Here is a 17,005-nt window from a genome sequence, read left to right as displayed (position 1 = left end):
GCTTCAGTAGTTGCAGCACGTGGGCTCAGTAGTTGTGGTTCAAGGGCTCTAGAGTGCAGCCTCAGTAGTTGTGGCGCTTGGGCTTAGTTGCTTAGTTGCATGTGGGATCTTCCCAGAACAGGAATGGAACCCGTGTCCCCTGCATTGGCAGGTGGATTCTTAACCACTGCGCCACCGGGGAAGTCCCAACATACATATAATTTTATTTTATTTTTATTTTTAATTTTTTTTAGAACTTTTATTGAGATACAGTTAACATACAATAAACTGCATATACTTAGAGTGTACAATTTGGTATCCCACTCTCCCAATTCATTCCCCCCAACCCTCCCCGCTTTCCCCACTTGGTGTCCATATGTTTGTTCTCTACACTGTGTCTCTATTTCTGCCTTGCAAACTGGTGGATTTGTACCATTTTTCTATATTCCGCATATATGTGCTAATATACGATACTTGTTTTTCTCTTTCTGACTCACTTCACTCTGTATGACAGTCTCTAGGTCCATCCATGTCTCTACGAATATCCCAGTTTCATTGCTGAGTAATATTCCATTGCCAACATACATATAATTTTAACCGGGGAGGTGGGGATTGGGTGATTGGTGTGGGTTGTCAAAGGAGACAGTGTTATTTGCAAGGTTTCAATTTTTTAAAAGGAAAATATGTACAAATATTACCTATAAAATTAAAAATTAAAAGTTTTATGGCATCATTCTCGCTAAGCTATGTGGATGTGTGGCCACACATGACACAGATAATCTTACAAAATCCTTGTAACAGGCTGCACACAGCAAATGTTGGGTCTGTCTTGAGAATACACTCCCCATATTTCTGCATCAGTTACCAGGAGGCCAGCTGACTGGGGCTAGTTTCCCGACCCCTTTTCTGCTCTTCCCTGACCTCTGTAACCCCAGGAATGAACTCGAGTGAAATGACAGTTGTACCTGAAGTGGAGTGAGCCCTGGGAGGACAGGAAGGTCGGAGCAGTGACATTTCCAAGAAGCGCACTTCATTCCCCTTGCCCTGTCCTTATCCCTTTGGCCTGCTCTCCAGTCTTCTAGAAAACAGGCCTCCATCGCTGTGGTACTCCACCCACATGTGTCATTTCCTCAGATTACCTCTGTTTATCTTAGCTAGTAAGGAGCTGACCAAATGAAATGCACTGTAGTAGAATAATGGATGTTTCTAGCTTAACCTTTGTAAGGTTGTTATTCCATCTGCCCAAATGAAACTGAAGCTGAGACAATTTCAAGCTTAGGGGAGAAGGCTATTTTGGGTAGAGCTTCCCTAACTCCCACCAGAGGCCTTCACTGTTAGGGATCAGGAAAGGATGCAAAGGAGAGAGTCATGCTGAGAATCCAGCTGTGGCAGGGCTCAGCTGGGCATCTTCTATCTTAACCTTTGCCAGATTGGTGAGGGACAGTGAAGGACGTGGACTGAAGAGAGTTCCTCTCTCAGGATGTGTTAGACACCATCTACTGCACCATCACCTGCCTGCACTTGGTGAAAAATGGGGTTTTAAAACCCAGGGTCAATCTTCTGTCAAACAAAACTATTCCACAAAAATGGTACATTGAATACCAAAGCCATGAGTCTGTGGATGATGAGGTTCTGCGGGTTCTGTCTGCTAAAGGTGAGAATTGATCCTTTCATGTGGCATACGGAATTAAAATGGGAGGGGTCATGAGCAATGACGTTATGACATGAACATGATAACCAATTAAGGTTTTACTTCTGCTTAAATTTTTTAACAAAAGAGCCTATCTATTGCATATCTGAGCTAACATAATCCGTCTAACAGCACTTGATTAGTTCAGAGAGCACAACAGTCTGCCTCGCTGGAGGACACTATCAAAAAGCCATCTTGGGCCTTGGTGAGAAAAATCACCAAAAAACCCCCACATTAGGCAGAACATCACTTTTCCATTATCTCATACATACAAAATGCTGTCCTGATCCTGCTTGTGTTTACAGAATAAAGTGGGTCAAAGGAACTCACTGAGATCATAAAGGGCAAGAGAAATGCTAGAGGATAGAGACCCAGGAGCTGCTAGACTTAATGGAATGGAAAAAAATGGAAATTTAACCTATGAGTCAGTACATCAACCATTTAGATAGTTCTGGACCAGCAAGTATGGCAGGACACTCGTTTAATTTAGTACAGACTGAGAGGACTAGAACAGCATATACTAGAAAAGCCCAAAAGAGGAGAGTGAGTGTGCGTGCCTGTGTGCAGTGTGTGTGCCTGCTGTGTGTATTGTGTGAATGTCTGTTGTGTGTGTGCCGGAAAGTATGTGTATGCACGTATATCTGCACAGCTGGGATCGACAACAGTGATTTCAAGGCACTTGTGTCATCTGAGTTAAATGATGAGCACTGCAGACTAATGGTTAAAAAAAAACTCAATTTCTCTTTCTTGTGTCATATCAGTGGGTTATAAAATACTGAGATTACATATCTCACTGAGAGTTTTACTGTGATATAGGAGCATGATTAAGCAACACAGGACTTGAAATATAAAATACTATATTATAGTCCTGTAAAAAGAATATGCCAGACATTACCTTGTGATCACTAATATAAATTTCTACTGAAAGAAAAAGAAGAAGATACTATGCATTCATTAAAAGCCCAGGTGGTGCTCACATCTCAGCCCACTGTTTGGTAGTGAGGCCTGAAGAGTGAGCCAGCGGCCACATGGCACTCCTTGGAAGGACCATTGTCTGAACCCATTAAACCCTTGTGGGTGAGGTCACTCATATAGTGCAAAATTTCACTCAACCCATCCAAATAGCAAATGTTGAGCTTCTAGAAAAATTAAACTCCTAAAGTTCTGTAAACACATCTCAAAAGCACAGCTAGCGAGGGGAACTCTATCATCTAAAAACTCAAGGTAGCCTCGAGTTGATTTTCATCATGCAGTGAAGATGGGAAAACAGCAGTGCTATATGTTATCTTTTTGTTACATCTGTCAACTTGGCAAAGGTATATGACATTATGCACAGAACTGAGCTCTGGAAGCTTCTAAGCTGGATGCCTTGAGAAGTTCATAAACATTCCTAGGCTCTCCTGATTGATTGGCTGGTGGTTAGAGTGGAGGGTACTTCAATGGAGGAAAGTAGTACATATAATAGTTCTGTTTTGGTTTGTCAGCTTGAGGAAACCAGGTTCAGGGTATTTCTGGGCATTTGAAAAACTTTCAATGGAATAGGCCACATTATTAATGAAAGTGTTGGTTACAAAATATATTTCTGAAAATAACTACATACAAATGGCTGGGCTCTAGGAACACACAACAAGATACGGCCATGGTGCCACGATATCTCGCCATGGTGTGAACCAGTCCTGGGCACTGACGACAGATCTGCAGAATAAATAGCTGGATGCACTAGTGCCAGGTGAACCTGACAGGTAACAAAAGATGTTCATGGGTAATACTGCAAACAGTGGTCTAAGAGCACAAGCGCCCGGTGAGATGCTGACCGGCACTTGGAGCAAAAGTTTGAGAAATATTGGTGCTGTGTACTATAGCACCTCTGTCCTCCTCCTAGGTTCAGAAGCCTGGAATCCCACCAGCCTAGGAGGAAACAGGTGAGGGACGCAGGACAGAAAGCTGCAGTGTATGGTGTTAATATGATGTGAAGATCCATGCCCCTCGCCCCCGTCCCCCCCTCCCCCCTGCAGCTGTCCTGTGTGCTGCTGAGCCCACCGAGACTTCCCAATTCCTCTCCTGGAGCAATTCCTTAAAGGCTACCTATGATGCCCTATATCAAGGAAACACCACAACAAAGAAAAGGGCCAGGGGTAGTGTTGTCAGCTAAAATACAGGATTTCCCATCTAAATTTGAATTCTTAATTTGATTAATAACTAATAACTTTTAGTATAAGTAGGTCCCAAATACTGAATGGGACCTACTTATACAGAAAACAAAATCTGTTGTTTATCTAAAATTCAAATTTAACTGATTGCACTCTATTTTACTTTTACTGTCCCTACCAGAGGGTACACGTCCCTCTTCTATCGTTTATAGAAGGTGCTCAACACAACATGACTTTATGAGGCTCAACATGTTCAGGAAAGAGGTGGTTATAGGATTCCCAGGAAGTTTCTGTTCACCAAAATGAAGCAGAAAACCAGAAGCAAAGAACTTAATAGATTCATGGAAGCACAGCATTAACCAATGTAGCATAATTAGAGGATGAAGGGATCAGATCAGCCTGAAATGCAGCAAGAAGGGGCGAAGCAGTATTTCTGAGCAAAGCTTTCTGGCTAAGCAGGTTAAGAGGCAGAGAAACAGGTGACAAAGGGCTTTTCAAATAATGACTGGGGTTCTAGTCAAAAGACAAACTTCATGTGTACAGTGCAGAAAGGCTTATTGTTTCCAAGGTGGCCTTTTCAGTCACACCTACTCCCTGCTGAACATATACACTGATTGCAATAAAGATTAATAACATCATCATAAACATGAAAACCAGCTAAACCTAACTGTAGTAGGAGCAGAGTGGTAAATTCTGGCTTGGGCTGTCAGAGCAATTGATAGATGTTTTATAAAGATCATGTCTTATGCTCCAAATAAAGTCAGGGTTCATCTATCATTTTTCCAAAATACATTCCCTACTGAACACACTGACAGAAATGTGGTATAATCTTTGTTGGTATAAATCCTGGAAAACCAGTTTTGAAGAAGGAACTGCTGATGGAATTCTCGAACTCCAGGGTGAAGGCAGATACTATAGCTCAGTGCAATTATTGTCTCTCATCGCAAGATAAAGTCTGATTACATTATGGCCACAGGGAAGGAACAGTGTTAAAACTGTCAGATAGGAGACTTAAGGATTCTCTGCTCTGAGCCTGACCCAAGTCAAACAGACCAGGAAAAGAAGCTCCTGGATTCAATTCTATTTCTCTGCCTTTAGTGTCTCTGCGTTACCTCCAGAGGGGGTTCTGAGGAGGCCTCTGAACACTGAAGACATATTCAGGAGCTTACGATTTAGGAAATACAACACCAAATTTATAAATATCTGACTTAGGAATGACCCACATCGACAAAGCCACGAAACCACAACCACCGATGCGAGCACGGCCCCCAGGCCAGCGTCCCCGTCCCCGGGAGAGCTGCTGGTGTCCCAAGCAGGCCTCCATCAGGAGCAAGCATGTGGGGCCACACCTACTGCTTCCCCACAGGGAAATTCTATCCAAGAGACAATTTTCAACTCCTTCCCAAGCTTTTGCATGCTGTACTGTTGTCCTAACCTCCACAGGGGCTGGGGTTTCACTGGGGGTGGAACATTCTAGAAGCCAACTGATCTTTCTCCCCACTCCCATTCCAACACATCATCCAGGGAGAGTTCGTTTCAAAGGGAATTCTCAGAAGCATATCATTTAAGAACTAATAGGGAGATCAACTCGATGATGGGTGATGACTTAGAGGGCTGGGATAGGGAGGGTGGGAGGGAGTCACGGGAGGGAGGGGATATGGGGGTATATGTATAAATATAGCTGATTCCCTTTGTTGTACAGTAGAAACTGGCACAACAGTGTAAAGCAATTATATTCCAATAAAGAGCTAAAAAAAAAAAAAGATTACATGAACGAAAGAAAAAAAGAAAAATAACTAATAGGAGACTGAATCTGCTACACTCACCAGGCCTGTAGCCTCAAGGATCATCAGTCTTACCAGGACTTTTATCCCTGTCACCTGCGGCCACCCACAAAATGGAAGCCCCTCCAGGCAGTGGTCACCTCACGCCTGACTCCTGACTTCCTCGCTCTACCTCTTATCATCCCACCCACCCCTCCTGCCTCTACTGGCCTCCCAGAGAACCTGTCTCACGCTGCTCTCTGGACCTCACACTCCATTGTCGATTAAACTCTCACACGTTCGGCATCTTCATGAAGCACCCCCTTTGGCTCTTTCTAATCCCTGAAATCTGCCTCTCCCCTCAAGGACACCGTCTGCTCTGGAGCCCTCTCAAGCGGAGGACGTCCATTCTCCTGCACTGTAAATACCAGAAGGGCCAGAGACAGCGCTGTCCTCCTTCTGGCTCCCTGATACTATTTCAAAATTGCTGTGTTTTTGTTTTGCTTGTTTTTTAACACCAAAGCCAAATCTTTTCCTCCTTTGAGATCTGTGCCATTTGGCTCTGCTACTCATTCTCTGTGATGCTGTAACTTAAGGCTACTTGGTATGTGTATATATATATACAGATAGAAAGATAGACAGACAGATAGATGATAGATAGATAGACAGATCCATCCAATAGTGAACAAATCACCCATCTAACCCAAGCTGACTTGGACTCCTGGCTCACTGTTTTCCTTTCCGCCCCATTTCCTGCCAATATCCGGAATGACTTCAAAATCCACAAAGAAACTCTACTTAACAACCCTCGCCTCAAAATTCCTTAACCTCCAGTGACCTGTGTGACCACTTCCGTCTCACTTCCTCACCTCCTACTCTTCAATCTGGTTCAGTGAGCTTTCTGTCCCCGCACTCTTTGAAAGTGCTTTGGCAAAGGTCACCGATCACTTCCCATCCAGCCCAGTGGACTCTTTGTGGTTCTCATCTTACTTGACCACTCTGTAACATCCAGTACAGTCAGCCACATCCGTCTCCTTGGAACGTCTCTAGCCTGGCTTCTGAGGTCTCCCTCTCTCTTGACTGTCTTGCCTTTCACAGTTCTCTCTTGCTGGTTCTTCTGCCTCAGCCTACACCATCAATACTGGGGCTCCTAGGTGTTCCACTTTTGGTCCTTTGCTACGCATCTCAATGGATGACCCTATCCACTTTCATGGCTACAAGTTAATGACAGAGCCATGTCTCTAATTAACCCCTTGCCTTGAGCACTAAAGCCATGTATGTGCTCTTCCATCTCAGACTCATTCTCAACATATCCATAACTTGACAAATAAACTCTCCCTCCAAGCCTGCTTTTCTTCATGTACTCACTGCCTTGGCAAATGGCACCATATCTACACGGAAACCTGGGAGAAATCCTAGACTCTTCATCTCAACCCCATTCTGATCAGCCACAGATCAGATCTCCTTCTCATGTACTGTAAACACTTTTCTCATCTTTTCAATCCCTACTGTGGCTGGTTTGATTCAGGCCCTTTTAATTTCCTACCTTAATGGCTACTACAACATCCTACCCACCTTCCCTCCAGTTTCCAATTTACTCAGCACATTGCTATCAGTGATCTTTCTTTAACAGAAATCTGGCCACATTACTCTCACATTAAAAAGCCCTAATGGCTCCCCACTGCTAACAAAATAAAGTTCTAAATTTGGAAGCAAGGCTTTTAAGCTTTGCATGAGCTGGTCCCTTTTCAGCTTTATTTCTTGCTAAACACCATCCTATCTACACAAATCCTAAAATCCACCCAAATCAAATGCTTGCAATGTCACAAACACAGCATGTGGTCCACACCTCCAGGTGTTTTCTTGAGAATTTTCCTAGTCCTCAGTGCTCTGACCTTTTCCCCTCCTCTATTCATTCTGTCAGATGTAAATGTGATTCATTACTCTGTGAAGATCCTGTTCAAGTCCCACCTCTTCCGTACCGGTTTCCTACACCTGCCCAGGAAGAGCTGACCTTCGTCTTTCATGTCCCATTGTACTGCACGTGCACATTCACCGTAAGCCCTCTTCTAGATTGTAAACCCTCTAATAGGCACTGCATCTCATTCACGTCCTAATCTCCAGCACCTAGCACTGCCTGCTTCATTGCTTAAATTCAACGAATTTAATGAATTAATTAGGACCATTGCTCCTACAGCTAAGGATAGTCCTTCATGCTTTCTACAAGATCTGTAACAGAATGTCTCATATTCTCCACATCATCTCGAATAGCACAGTACTGCACGTGTTCTAGAGAGTAAATAAACATATAATTGGTGAAAGAATAATGTTTTATTGCCAAAGTCTGGGCAAGACTCTGCATGTGTGTGCACATGTGCTTGTGTGTGTGAGAAAGGGAGAGACAGACAGACATTCAGAGAGAGATGACCTCTACTGCCCTGCTGGCAGAGTGATAGGGCTGTGTTCTTGGAGTCCCAAGCAGAATACATTTTGTCATAGAAACAATGCTAAAAATAGTGATTAGATTATATAATTCCTTTATTTTTTTCAGCTTTATGGGTCATATTGCTATTGAATTACATTATGGGCTATAAAATTATATAATTCTGCTAAATTAAGGACTATATTGGTATTTTGGATATCCTGTAAAACATACTACTTGTGGTGGGTACTGTGATGTCCCATCCAGACACCCCTTCAAGAACAAAAGACTTATTCCTCTAGTTGTTGGGAGCAGCTTAGTAGAAAGCCCTCAGATTTCAACCCTATCTGGGGATTTTTTTCAGCTGAAAAAAAACTGCCTCACTTAAAGCCATGCCTCCTTCCAGGAGCAGGCCCATATCCATTGACTGATCACCATGAGGGCAGAAAGGCCCTGCCCCCTTGCCTCAACTTGGGACCACTCTGAAAGGCCCACTCAGCAATGGAGCCCTTCGTCAGGCAGCTGAGGCCTTTGCTGGGACTGCATCAAAGCCCAGCTTCTCCCTCCACCAATTCTTGCACGTCCCTCCTCCAACTGCCACAGGTGGGGGTCCCAAGGATTCTTCCTAATAAATATCTAGCTCAGACTTTGTTTCCCAGGGAACCCAATCTACCTTTACATGGAAAATGAAACCTGAGCTCAAAATAATCAACCAAAAAATTAATTTTTGAATGCAGTGTTTAATAAAATGAATATTACCCATGTTCTGACACAATCTTCATATTTATAATCCTTTATCCTCGAGTCAAAAGATAGGGCTCCCATGCCCAGGACCATTGCTAACTTTTCTGTTGCATACAAATGAATCCCTCTGGGCAGCTGGTCTCCTGTGGGTATCTGGTTAGGGCACTCTACCTGACCTCAGTGGAGTGCCTTCTCCCAATTTTCTCCTACTCGAAGAATTCATTTGTTTGAGCAGGCAATACTCAACCTACTTATTGACATAACTAAATAGAAATATAGCCTTTCATCCCAAACTTTAGGACAAGGTGAGGAAAATAGCATTATCCCAGAAACTGATTCTTCCTACAACCAGTTGGGGAAAGGGGGAAGTTGGCTTGCATTTTACCTGTTTTATTTTGATGATTCTAGAACAATACTCATTCATACTGATGAAAACAAACACACACACAAACAAACAACACAATACAAGCAAACCTTTGCCCCTTTCGGGTTCATTTTGTCTGGCTGTATCTTCCTCCACCCTCTCCTCCTCACTGCCATCTGCAAACCTCTCTCCTAGCCATTTCACGGAGCACTTGGATAGCACATTCACTGTCTTCTTCTACATATCCAACTCAGCAATTTTCATAGGTAATTTTAATGTCTGTAGGGAATAGGTATCTATTTTACCAAGCTACTTTCTGACTCTTTCATGCCTCTAGTTATTTGAATCCTCCTTGTATTCGGAGTTTGTGTTCCCTTTTCTAACCACCCTGTCTTCCCTGAAGAGTCTGGAATTAATGGCTGACAGGATGAAGGAGCAATGATCCGGGCCTGTTTCTTGAGCATTCACTGTACTGAAAGACATCTTTATCTACCTTTCAATCTCCTCCACTGGATTAAAAATGTCTGAGGTGCTCATAGATGGTGACTTCTAAGATAGATAGATAGATAGATAGATAGATAGATAGATAGATAGATAGATAAAGACACATGGGTATACTAGGTGTCTGCTGAATCAAACCAAATGTCAGAAGTTCAGTTCCATCTAGGACCATGTTTCTTTCCCTTAAAATATGGACTTTTGTTTGTTCACTTTTGAAGTTTCAAGATCTTATTGGGATTGCTAAGACAGATAAAACAAACATTTGGAAATAGGTGTGAGCCGTGATTTTGGAATTAAAGCAAGTGATCTGTTCTCTCTCTCTTTCTCTTTCAACTGTCATTTATTCATATAATCTATAGACCCTTCAAATAGGAAGGATGCACAGATACATTCCTCAGAGATAGTACCTGGAGTAAACCTTGACTAACTGGTCAGTACTGCTTCCTGCAGAAATGAGATTGACCACAGAGCTACAGAGAAGGCAATGATCCAATTACCAAGTATTTCTTTGACTGCATTTATGAGGAAATGAAAAGATGAGAGTGTGTTCAGTTCCAGAAGACAGGGTGAGATGGATCATGAGAGATCTGAAAAGCGAGAGGTGAGTATTTGTGCCTGAGGTCTACAACAAAGCAAGCTGGAGAAGATCCTACAAAATCTAATTGCTATTCTTTTTCTCTGGAATAGAGAGAATTTCCTGGGTGAGTTTTGCCTCCATCAACATCTCTTTAAGGATTTCTTTTCAATGTCATGGAGGATTGGGTATATCAAGCCTTCATAACAGTATCTTTTGGTCTAGAGAGCAATCCTTTGAGCCAGAGTAAAGCAAACCCAAGGAAATGCCTCCAGGTTTGCAGCAGCCTCCTGGGAAGGCCAGCTCCTCTGTCCTCCTGCACGTGCCTCTGGCTGCATCCTCAGTGCCAGGAGAACTTAGGAAGCTGGGAAGAAGGAGAAGGAACAGAGTTGTCCTTTAAGCCATGAAGGACGGTTGTGGGCTGCCTCCAAGTATCTCTCCAAGTTCTTCACCTCTTCACCTCTTCTCTGTTTCCATTATTCTTCTGTCAGACTGTTATGCTATTTCCCAAACCATTTTCTCAAGCCTCCAGGTGCCTCATCTCCAATACATCCTAAAGATTTCTTCCAGAAATACCACTCAGAGCGCAACTATCACCATACCCCCTCTGCTTTGGTGGTTCCCTTCCAACTAAAAGCAGAAAATTCCCTGGCGAGGCATTTATTTGTTTTCATAATATGGCCCTACTTATTCAATAAAGAAATGTAAGAAATTAAAACAATATGAAAGCATATAAAATTAAAAGAAGTTCCCATTTATTCCTTTACCTCTTCTCCCTGAAGCAATCATCCTAAAAATTTCTCAATCATTTTTCTACTCTATTTATTCTGACTTCCTCTATATATTGTTAAAAACAAGACAACAGGCCCCAAATGGAGTCACTTACGCTAACTCCACATCACCAAACGGAGACTTAATTACAGTTTCGGCTCCCCCAGAAATGGAGTTTTAAACCAATCAAGAATCGCCTGGTCTGCACTAGAGAGGCAATCTGCTTGACCCCTGCCGTGCCAGAAAGGAAAGCGACCTTGACATAACCAACCTGCCTTTTGCCAGTATTACTTCCTGTTTCCACTACCTTCTGCTTGCAAAAGTCTTTCATTTTGTACAGCCCCTCAGAGCTCCTTGCTGTCTGATAAATGGGATGCTGCCTGATTCACAAATTGTTGAATAAAGACAATAAGATCTTTAATATATACTCGGTTGAAATTTTTTTAAACAATCTCCAAGACCCCAGCTAAACAAATATTCCTGCCAACTCTACATATTTTTTCCTTGCTTTCCCGTTTTCAAGCCTTTGCTCACATTAATCTTTAAACCTGAAATGTTATACGACGTTCTTCCCTCCATCTTTGAATGTCCAAACTCTATCAATACTTTGAGGCCTAACTTCCATGTTGCTTGCTCTGTAATATCTTTCCTCATCTACTCATTAAAACTCTTCCCTTCTCTTTTGAATTCCCGTAGTAGCATTTCTTATAGCTCCTGCTTTGAGCACTTGTTATTTTATTCTTTGTTCTTCGGGTAATAAACTGGGTCATGATATTTAAATTAAGCCCCCATAGCTAGAAAGCGCTTCCCGGGTAACCTCAGTCCTCCCTCAACATATATGCTGGGCCCTCCCATGTGTATATGGAGGATTCAACAAATTCTCCCTGCGGGAGTAAGAGAAAGAGTCTGGAGCCTCCAGGCCTTGGCTTTGGCTTTCAGGTCACCTTTCAAATGCCAATGACATCACCTGTGATGAGTGGGTTCTGTTAGCATCTCAAACCATTAAAGGAAGTAGTGAGTCACGAGGGGCTTCTGGAGTATTGACTGGTTCCAGGTGACTATTTGGAATGTGCAGTCAGAAAACTAAAAGAGAAAAACAAAACAAACAAAACAAAAAAACCAAAAAAAGCCCACAACAAAACAACAACAAAACCCCCAAACTATAATACTCCTGTTATTTTAAAGAGAACAATGTGAATGCCTCTTTGCAAGCTGTGGAATTCAACGATCCAATCCCTGTCATTATTCCAGTGACACTGAAACAGACGTTTAGCCTCCAAAACAACAGCAAAAGGCCCCAAAGCCCCTAACCTCCCTCTGTTTTGGCACACAGCTCATGCAATGACTGGTTGGGGGGCGGGGTGGGGGGTGTCTCTGGTGAACCACGAATTGGGTTTCACTTTCTTTTCACACAAGAAACTTGAAAGAAGTCATTTTAGCATAAAGTAGGGGTGAATAGAAAAAGGGGGAGGGTTAATGAAGGGGAAACAGTTCCACAACAGTCTCAGAGTGGAAGATGGTCAAATTTACTTGCTTTCTGCATTAAGATAGGGATGGTTAATAGAATCTGACAACATCTACCTAAGGCAGTAATACTCTCCATCCAAACAACACGCTTATTAATTTTTTGTACTGGTATAGTTTACACAAGCCTCTTATATATAAACTAGTGCATGAATATAAGCCTCATCAGCTTCTAAGATTTTAAACATGGCAACAAACTATCCCATTACCTGCTGCTTTGCAGCATGGATTCACCCAGGGCAATTTTCATCCTAACTGTAGTTTTGCCAGAAAATAAAATCAATCCCCCATCAATCCCTCCTCCAAATGGTTAGATCATTATCAGTCCATTTGTGAGCCTATTCCTACTTAAAGTCATTGCTAGAACTATATCCAATGACAGTTAAAACAACTCAAAAACCCTTTCAGCTATAAGGCTTTTCTCCAAAACTCTTTTACCTCATTTGTACTTGGACTTTGCACACAATTTCCATTATTTTTTCAGTGATTTTCTATTCAAGGGAACTTAATTCATCCTCCAAGCAAAACTACAGTGTGTCTCGATAGCAATATCAAGGGATGAAAAGAGTTACTGAAAATGTTGACTATAATTATGAGTTAGGAGAGAGATTATGAAATGCTGTGGGGAAGAAGAATTATGAGAAGGGAGATGATGTGGGCAAGAAAGAATAGAAATAGAGAAGGTCTGGCATCCAGCAAGGGGCTGGGCAGTGATATCGGAGACCATTTCTGCACAGGCACAATGGTGTGTGTCTTTGGAAAAGACCAGTAAAGAGAGTTCCTTCCATCATGAGCATGTGGTTCTAACATGGGAACTGACCGTTCATTTCAGAAGAGACGCCAATGCTGTGTTCTCTACAGGCAATGACGCCAATTGTTGCTGGGCCAGGGGAGGTACCATTCCTCACCTCTGTGAAGAGCCTCACCAGCCACCAGAGACCTGGGGACCAATCCTCACCATTACCTGCCACAGCCAATTAGTCACCAAGCCCAGTTCATGCCACCTTCTGGAGTGTTTCTACCCCCCACCTCTTTCTCATCATCCCCATCCTCCAGCTGGGACCACTGGACTGCAATGGCCTCCTAAAGGATCGTCCCATCCTTTGTCCTCTGCCAATTTGTTTGGCGCATGTCACCCAATCTGTCTTTCCAGCCTCTCACTCCCCAGATCCCATCATACCTGGCTTTTCCACTTTGTAAAATGCTCCTTTCCACCACAAAGGCCTTGGAAGCTATTCAAGTGATTCCTTCTGCTTGCAATATTCTTTCTAGACACACCCCTACCCTCATGCCCCTTTTGGATCTTCCTGGTCTTAAGCTAAGGTAGAGTTTCCCTGGTGTGTGCTCCCTCACTCATACAGAGATGTACTTTTGTAATTAATTGTTCAAGGCTCTCTTTCCTGTCAGTCTGCAAGTGATCTGAGGTCAGGGACTGTGTTGGTCCATGCATGACCTCACCTGTAATTTGGGGGTAAAACAAGAATTTAGAGAATAAGGATTAGATGAGTTCATCCAGGTAGTGAACTCTGAATAGTACCTGGTACGTATAAGGACTGTGTAAACGTTAGCCACATGATAATAATTGGCACAGTATGTAGAACAAAGTGTATACTCAATAAATATATGTTGAATGAATAAAGGAATGAAAAAAATGATGGTTGAATTAATGAATTCACCAAACCAGAGGGGCTTTTTTTTTTTCCTTCCCAACCAGCTGTTACCCATAAGAGAGTATAGAAATGCTGTATGGGAGATGATCACAGGGAAGAATGATTGCTCTTCACCACAATCAATGGTAAAAATAGCATTTTTGTTTCCTGGGATTTTGAATTTATCCTACTGTGTTGCTAAAGAAATATTCACAGAAAGGAGATTTGGAATTAAGAGATAAAGGGGTATAACATCACAAAATACACGTCCAGGCCTCTCAGTCTTGTCTTTATTAACTAAAAAGTGTCCTTCTTAATGAGCACCACACTCCCAAGTTAGAGCCTTTAGAAAAACCATGCATGTCAGGTTGTTCATACCAACAAATGTTTATACAGAAAATTTCAACCTACATTGCCAAAAGGGAAGCTCTTCACCTCTTTGTTCTAGTATCAATACATTCCATACTTTAGATTCCTCAATGTCTTCATGAGAAAGGCATTAGTCAAATAATTATACATCATGGTCTGCTGGTCTCATAGAAAGAGAAACATACACAAACCAATGTGTGCTTCTAGTGTGGTTCTGTACTTCCTGTAGTGGTGGTACCAACACAGTTATCAAAAGCTACACACGGGGAAAGTGACTTGGTGTTAGTTCAATCCTGTCAAATCCTATTATCTGACAAAATTGTTTGTTTATTGTCCTTTAAGGCAGACTGTGATTGTATTTTAAAATTATTTCACTGCAGAGAGCTCATTTAGATTTAGAAATAAACACTGTTTCCTCACATGAGTGATGATTATTCTCTCCCTCTTGTATCAGAGGAAGGTTTCTGTTCCTTTCTGGACAGTTAGCTTTTCTACTGTCGCCCTGGACCCTCTATCTCAGCCTCTGGGACAATCCGTACTTTGTGATTTCAGTTCAGTCATCAATTTTAGAAACTGGCATTTAAGAGATTGATAATTATAAAAATTAATCCTAACAAATAAACTGTTACAGCCTTCGTCCTTGCACATTTAAAACTAAAGGATGCTACACTGAATTCCATTATGGAGAATGAATCTTTTTTTTTTTTAAGGATGGATATACTTTACTTGGCGTTTTTTGTTTTTGTTGCTGCAGCTGCTTCTACTACAACTTCAAAACTTCAAGGAATGTTAGTAACATTAAAAATGATAAGATTTATGTTGGTGAATATAATAAAATTATAATCATTTACGTTCATTTACTTTTTCTACAGATGTACAATTTGATAGTCTATGGTTTATGTGTATAAGTAAATATAACTGACCTGTTTTTCTCTGGAGCAAACTGGATCTGTACTGAGAAGTGCTGGAGTCCAGGGCCTGAGTGGGAGCTGAGGGTGGCAACGTCCTCAGACCCTCTGGGTTCCCAGGTGGGAAGGGGGAGCTCTGAGAGTGTCTCAGTTCACTTCTGTCCATGCTGGAGAAGTGGAGAGCATCCTGAGCTTTCTTCTTTTCCTTCTTTAACATATTGACCAAAATATCTAAAACTTGACTTAAGGATTTAGTGACTCATGCTAGATTATGATGATCAAGACACTCATTTCCAAATTAGATTAATATTCCCAATAACATTTGCGATGTGTCATGTAGTAAAGACGGACAAAAGACAGACTTCACCTTCCTGAGGTCCTCAAGGCAGTGATGGGCAGTTTGGGAGGCTGCCGATCTTTCAATATGGCACCATGACCATTAAGTGAAAAATTAGCAAACACAAGGTCTTTGAAATCTTCTGAGTTTAAACTAATTCAGACTCAAAACTTTCATGAAAGAGTTAAATATGGCACCATGACCATTACATGAAAAATTAGCAAGCACAAAGGTGTTTGAAATCTTCTGAGTTTAAACTAATTCGGACTTAAAACTTTTATGAAAGGGTTTATAAAAAGGAAAATGAACACCGGGTAGTAGTAGACAAAGGAGCTATGTGTCCATCTGTGAGTAAGTAAGACTTTAATGCAGGAAGCTGCTCTGGAGGCCGCAGGAGCGGAGGGAGCGAGAACGTCAGACCCCACCCAGCTGGCAAGTCAGCCGAGTCAGTCCTGGTGCCCAGAGCATCCCCACGTCCAACACATGCTTATTTAGTGTACGTTCAAATGGGGCTTCAAGTCACTTTTTTCAAAAGTCTCTAATTTTGGGTCCCCCTAATTACACTGAAAAGAGGTGAATTATTAGGAAAGATATGTCATTTTAAAATGCAAGTTTTGTGGGCCATGTACACCTATTAGGATGCTGATGGTGAGTGATAAAATCACTCCGTTCTCCCCTACTTCACTGTTCTCTCAGGTTCAACATGTCGAGAACTCCAAGGGGTTCTGTCATCACAAAGAGAAGAGATGACACTGCCTTTTGAGAATCTCAGAACTCTACCTGCATATGCAGTGAGATGACCTCAAGGCCTTCATCAGCCCTAGAGATGGCGTCATTAAGACAGGAGTCTGAGGAAATGTGAAGATGGCATGGGAGAGAAGACTCTAATCAGAAAGGAGGGGAGGGGCACCCAGGTACACTCGTTCCAGGGCAGGTAACGTGGAAAGCACTTGACCTCCATCTTCCTCCTTAGCTTTGACCCCCAACTCTTTGGTGATTTCTGGAAACACAATCAGTTTTTCTCTTACAAGCCCTGGCATGGCCTCCATTCTTTGCCTCAAAAAAGCGTATATTTACCAAAGGTGTTCACAACTTTTGTGGTGTCTAGGCATTGGCTCTGCCCAGCTCCCCCTCTCCCTTGTGTGGAGATGATTAGCGAGACCATCACACACTTTCATTGTTTTGTGTGTGGCCACTCAGCCAATGATACTCACTGGAGCTTGTACTGTGTGCTAGGCAGTGCAGTATTGTAGGCACAGA

General features: G+C 42.3%; 1 protein-coding gene across 1 annotated transcript in view; it reads right to left on the bottom strand.

The window, feature by feature from the left end:
- The window catches only part of KIF6 (kinesin family member 6), a 363,044-nt gene that overhangs the window by 170,294 nt on the left and 175,745 nt on the right, over nt 1–17,005 (bottom strand). Inside the window, exon 13 of the mRNA XM_057698188.1 lies at nt 15,424–15,639. Within this exon, the coding sequence (XP_057554171.1) occupies nt 15,424–15,639 (216 nt within the window). The remainder of the gene's footprint in view (nt 1–15,423; nt 15,640–17,005) is intronic.

The sequence above is a fragment of the Hippopotamus amphibius genome, chromosome 11 (assembly GCF_030028045.1).
Source record: "Hippopotamus amphibius kiboko isolate mHipAmp2 chromosome 11, mHipAmp2.hap2, whole genome shotgun sequence".
NCBI lineage: Eukaryota > Metazoa > Chordata > Mammalia > Artiodactyla > Hippopotamidae > Hippopotamus > Hippopotamus amphibius.
The sequence above is the reverse complement of the archived record's forward strand: the minus strand, read 5'-3'. Positions and strand labels throughout refer to the sequence as shown.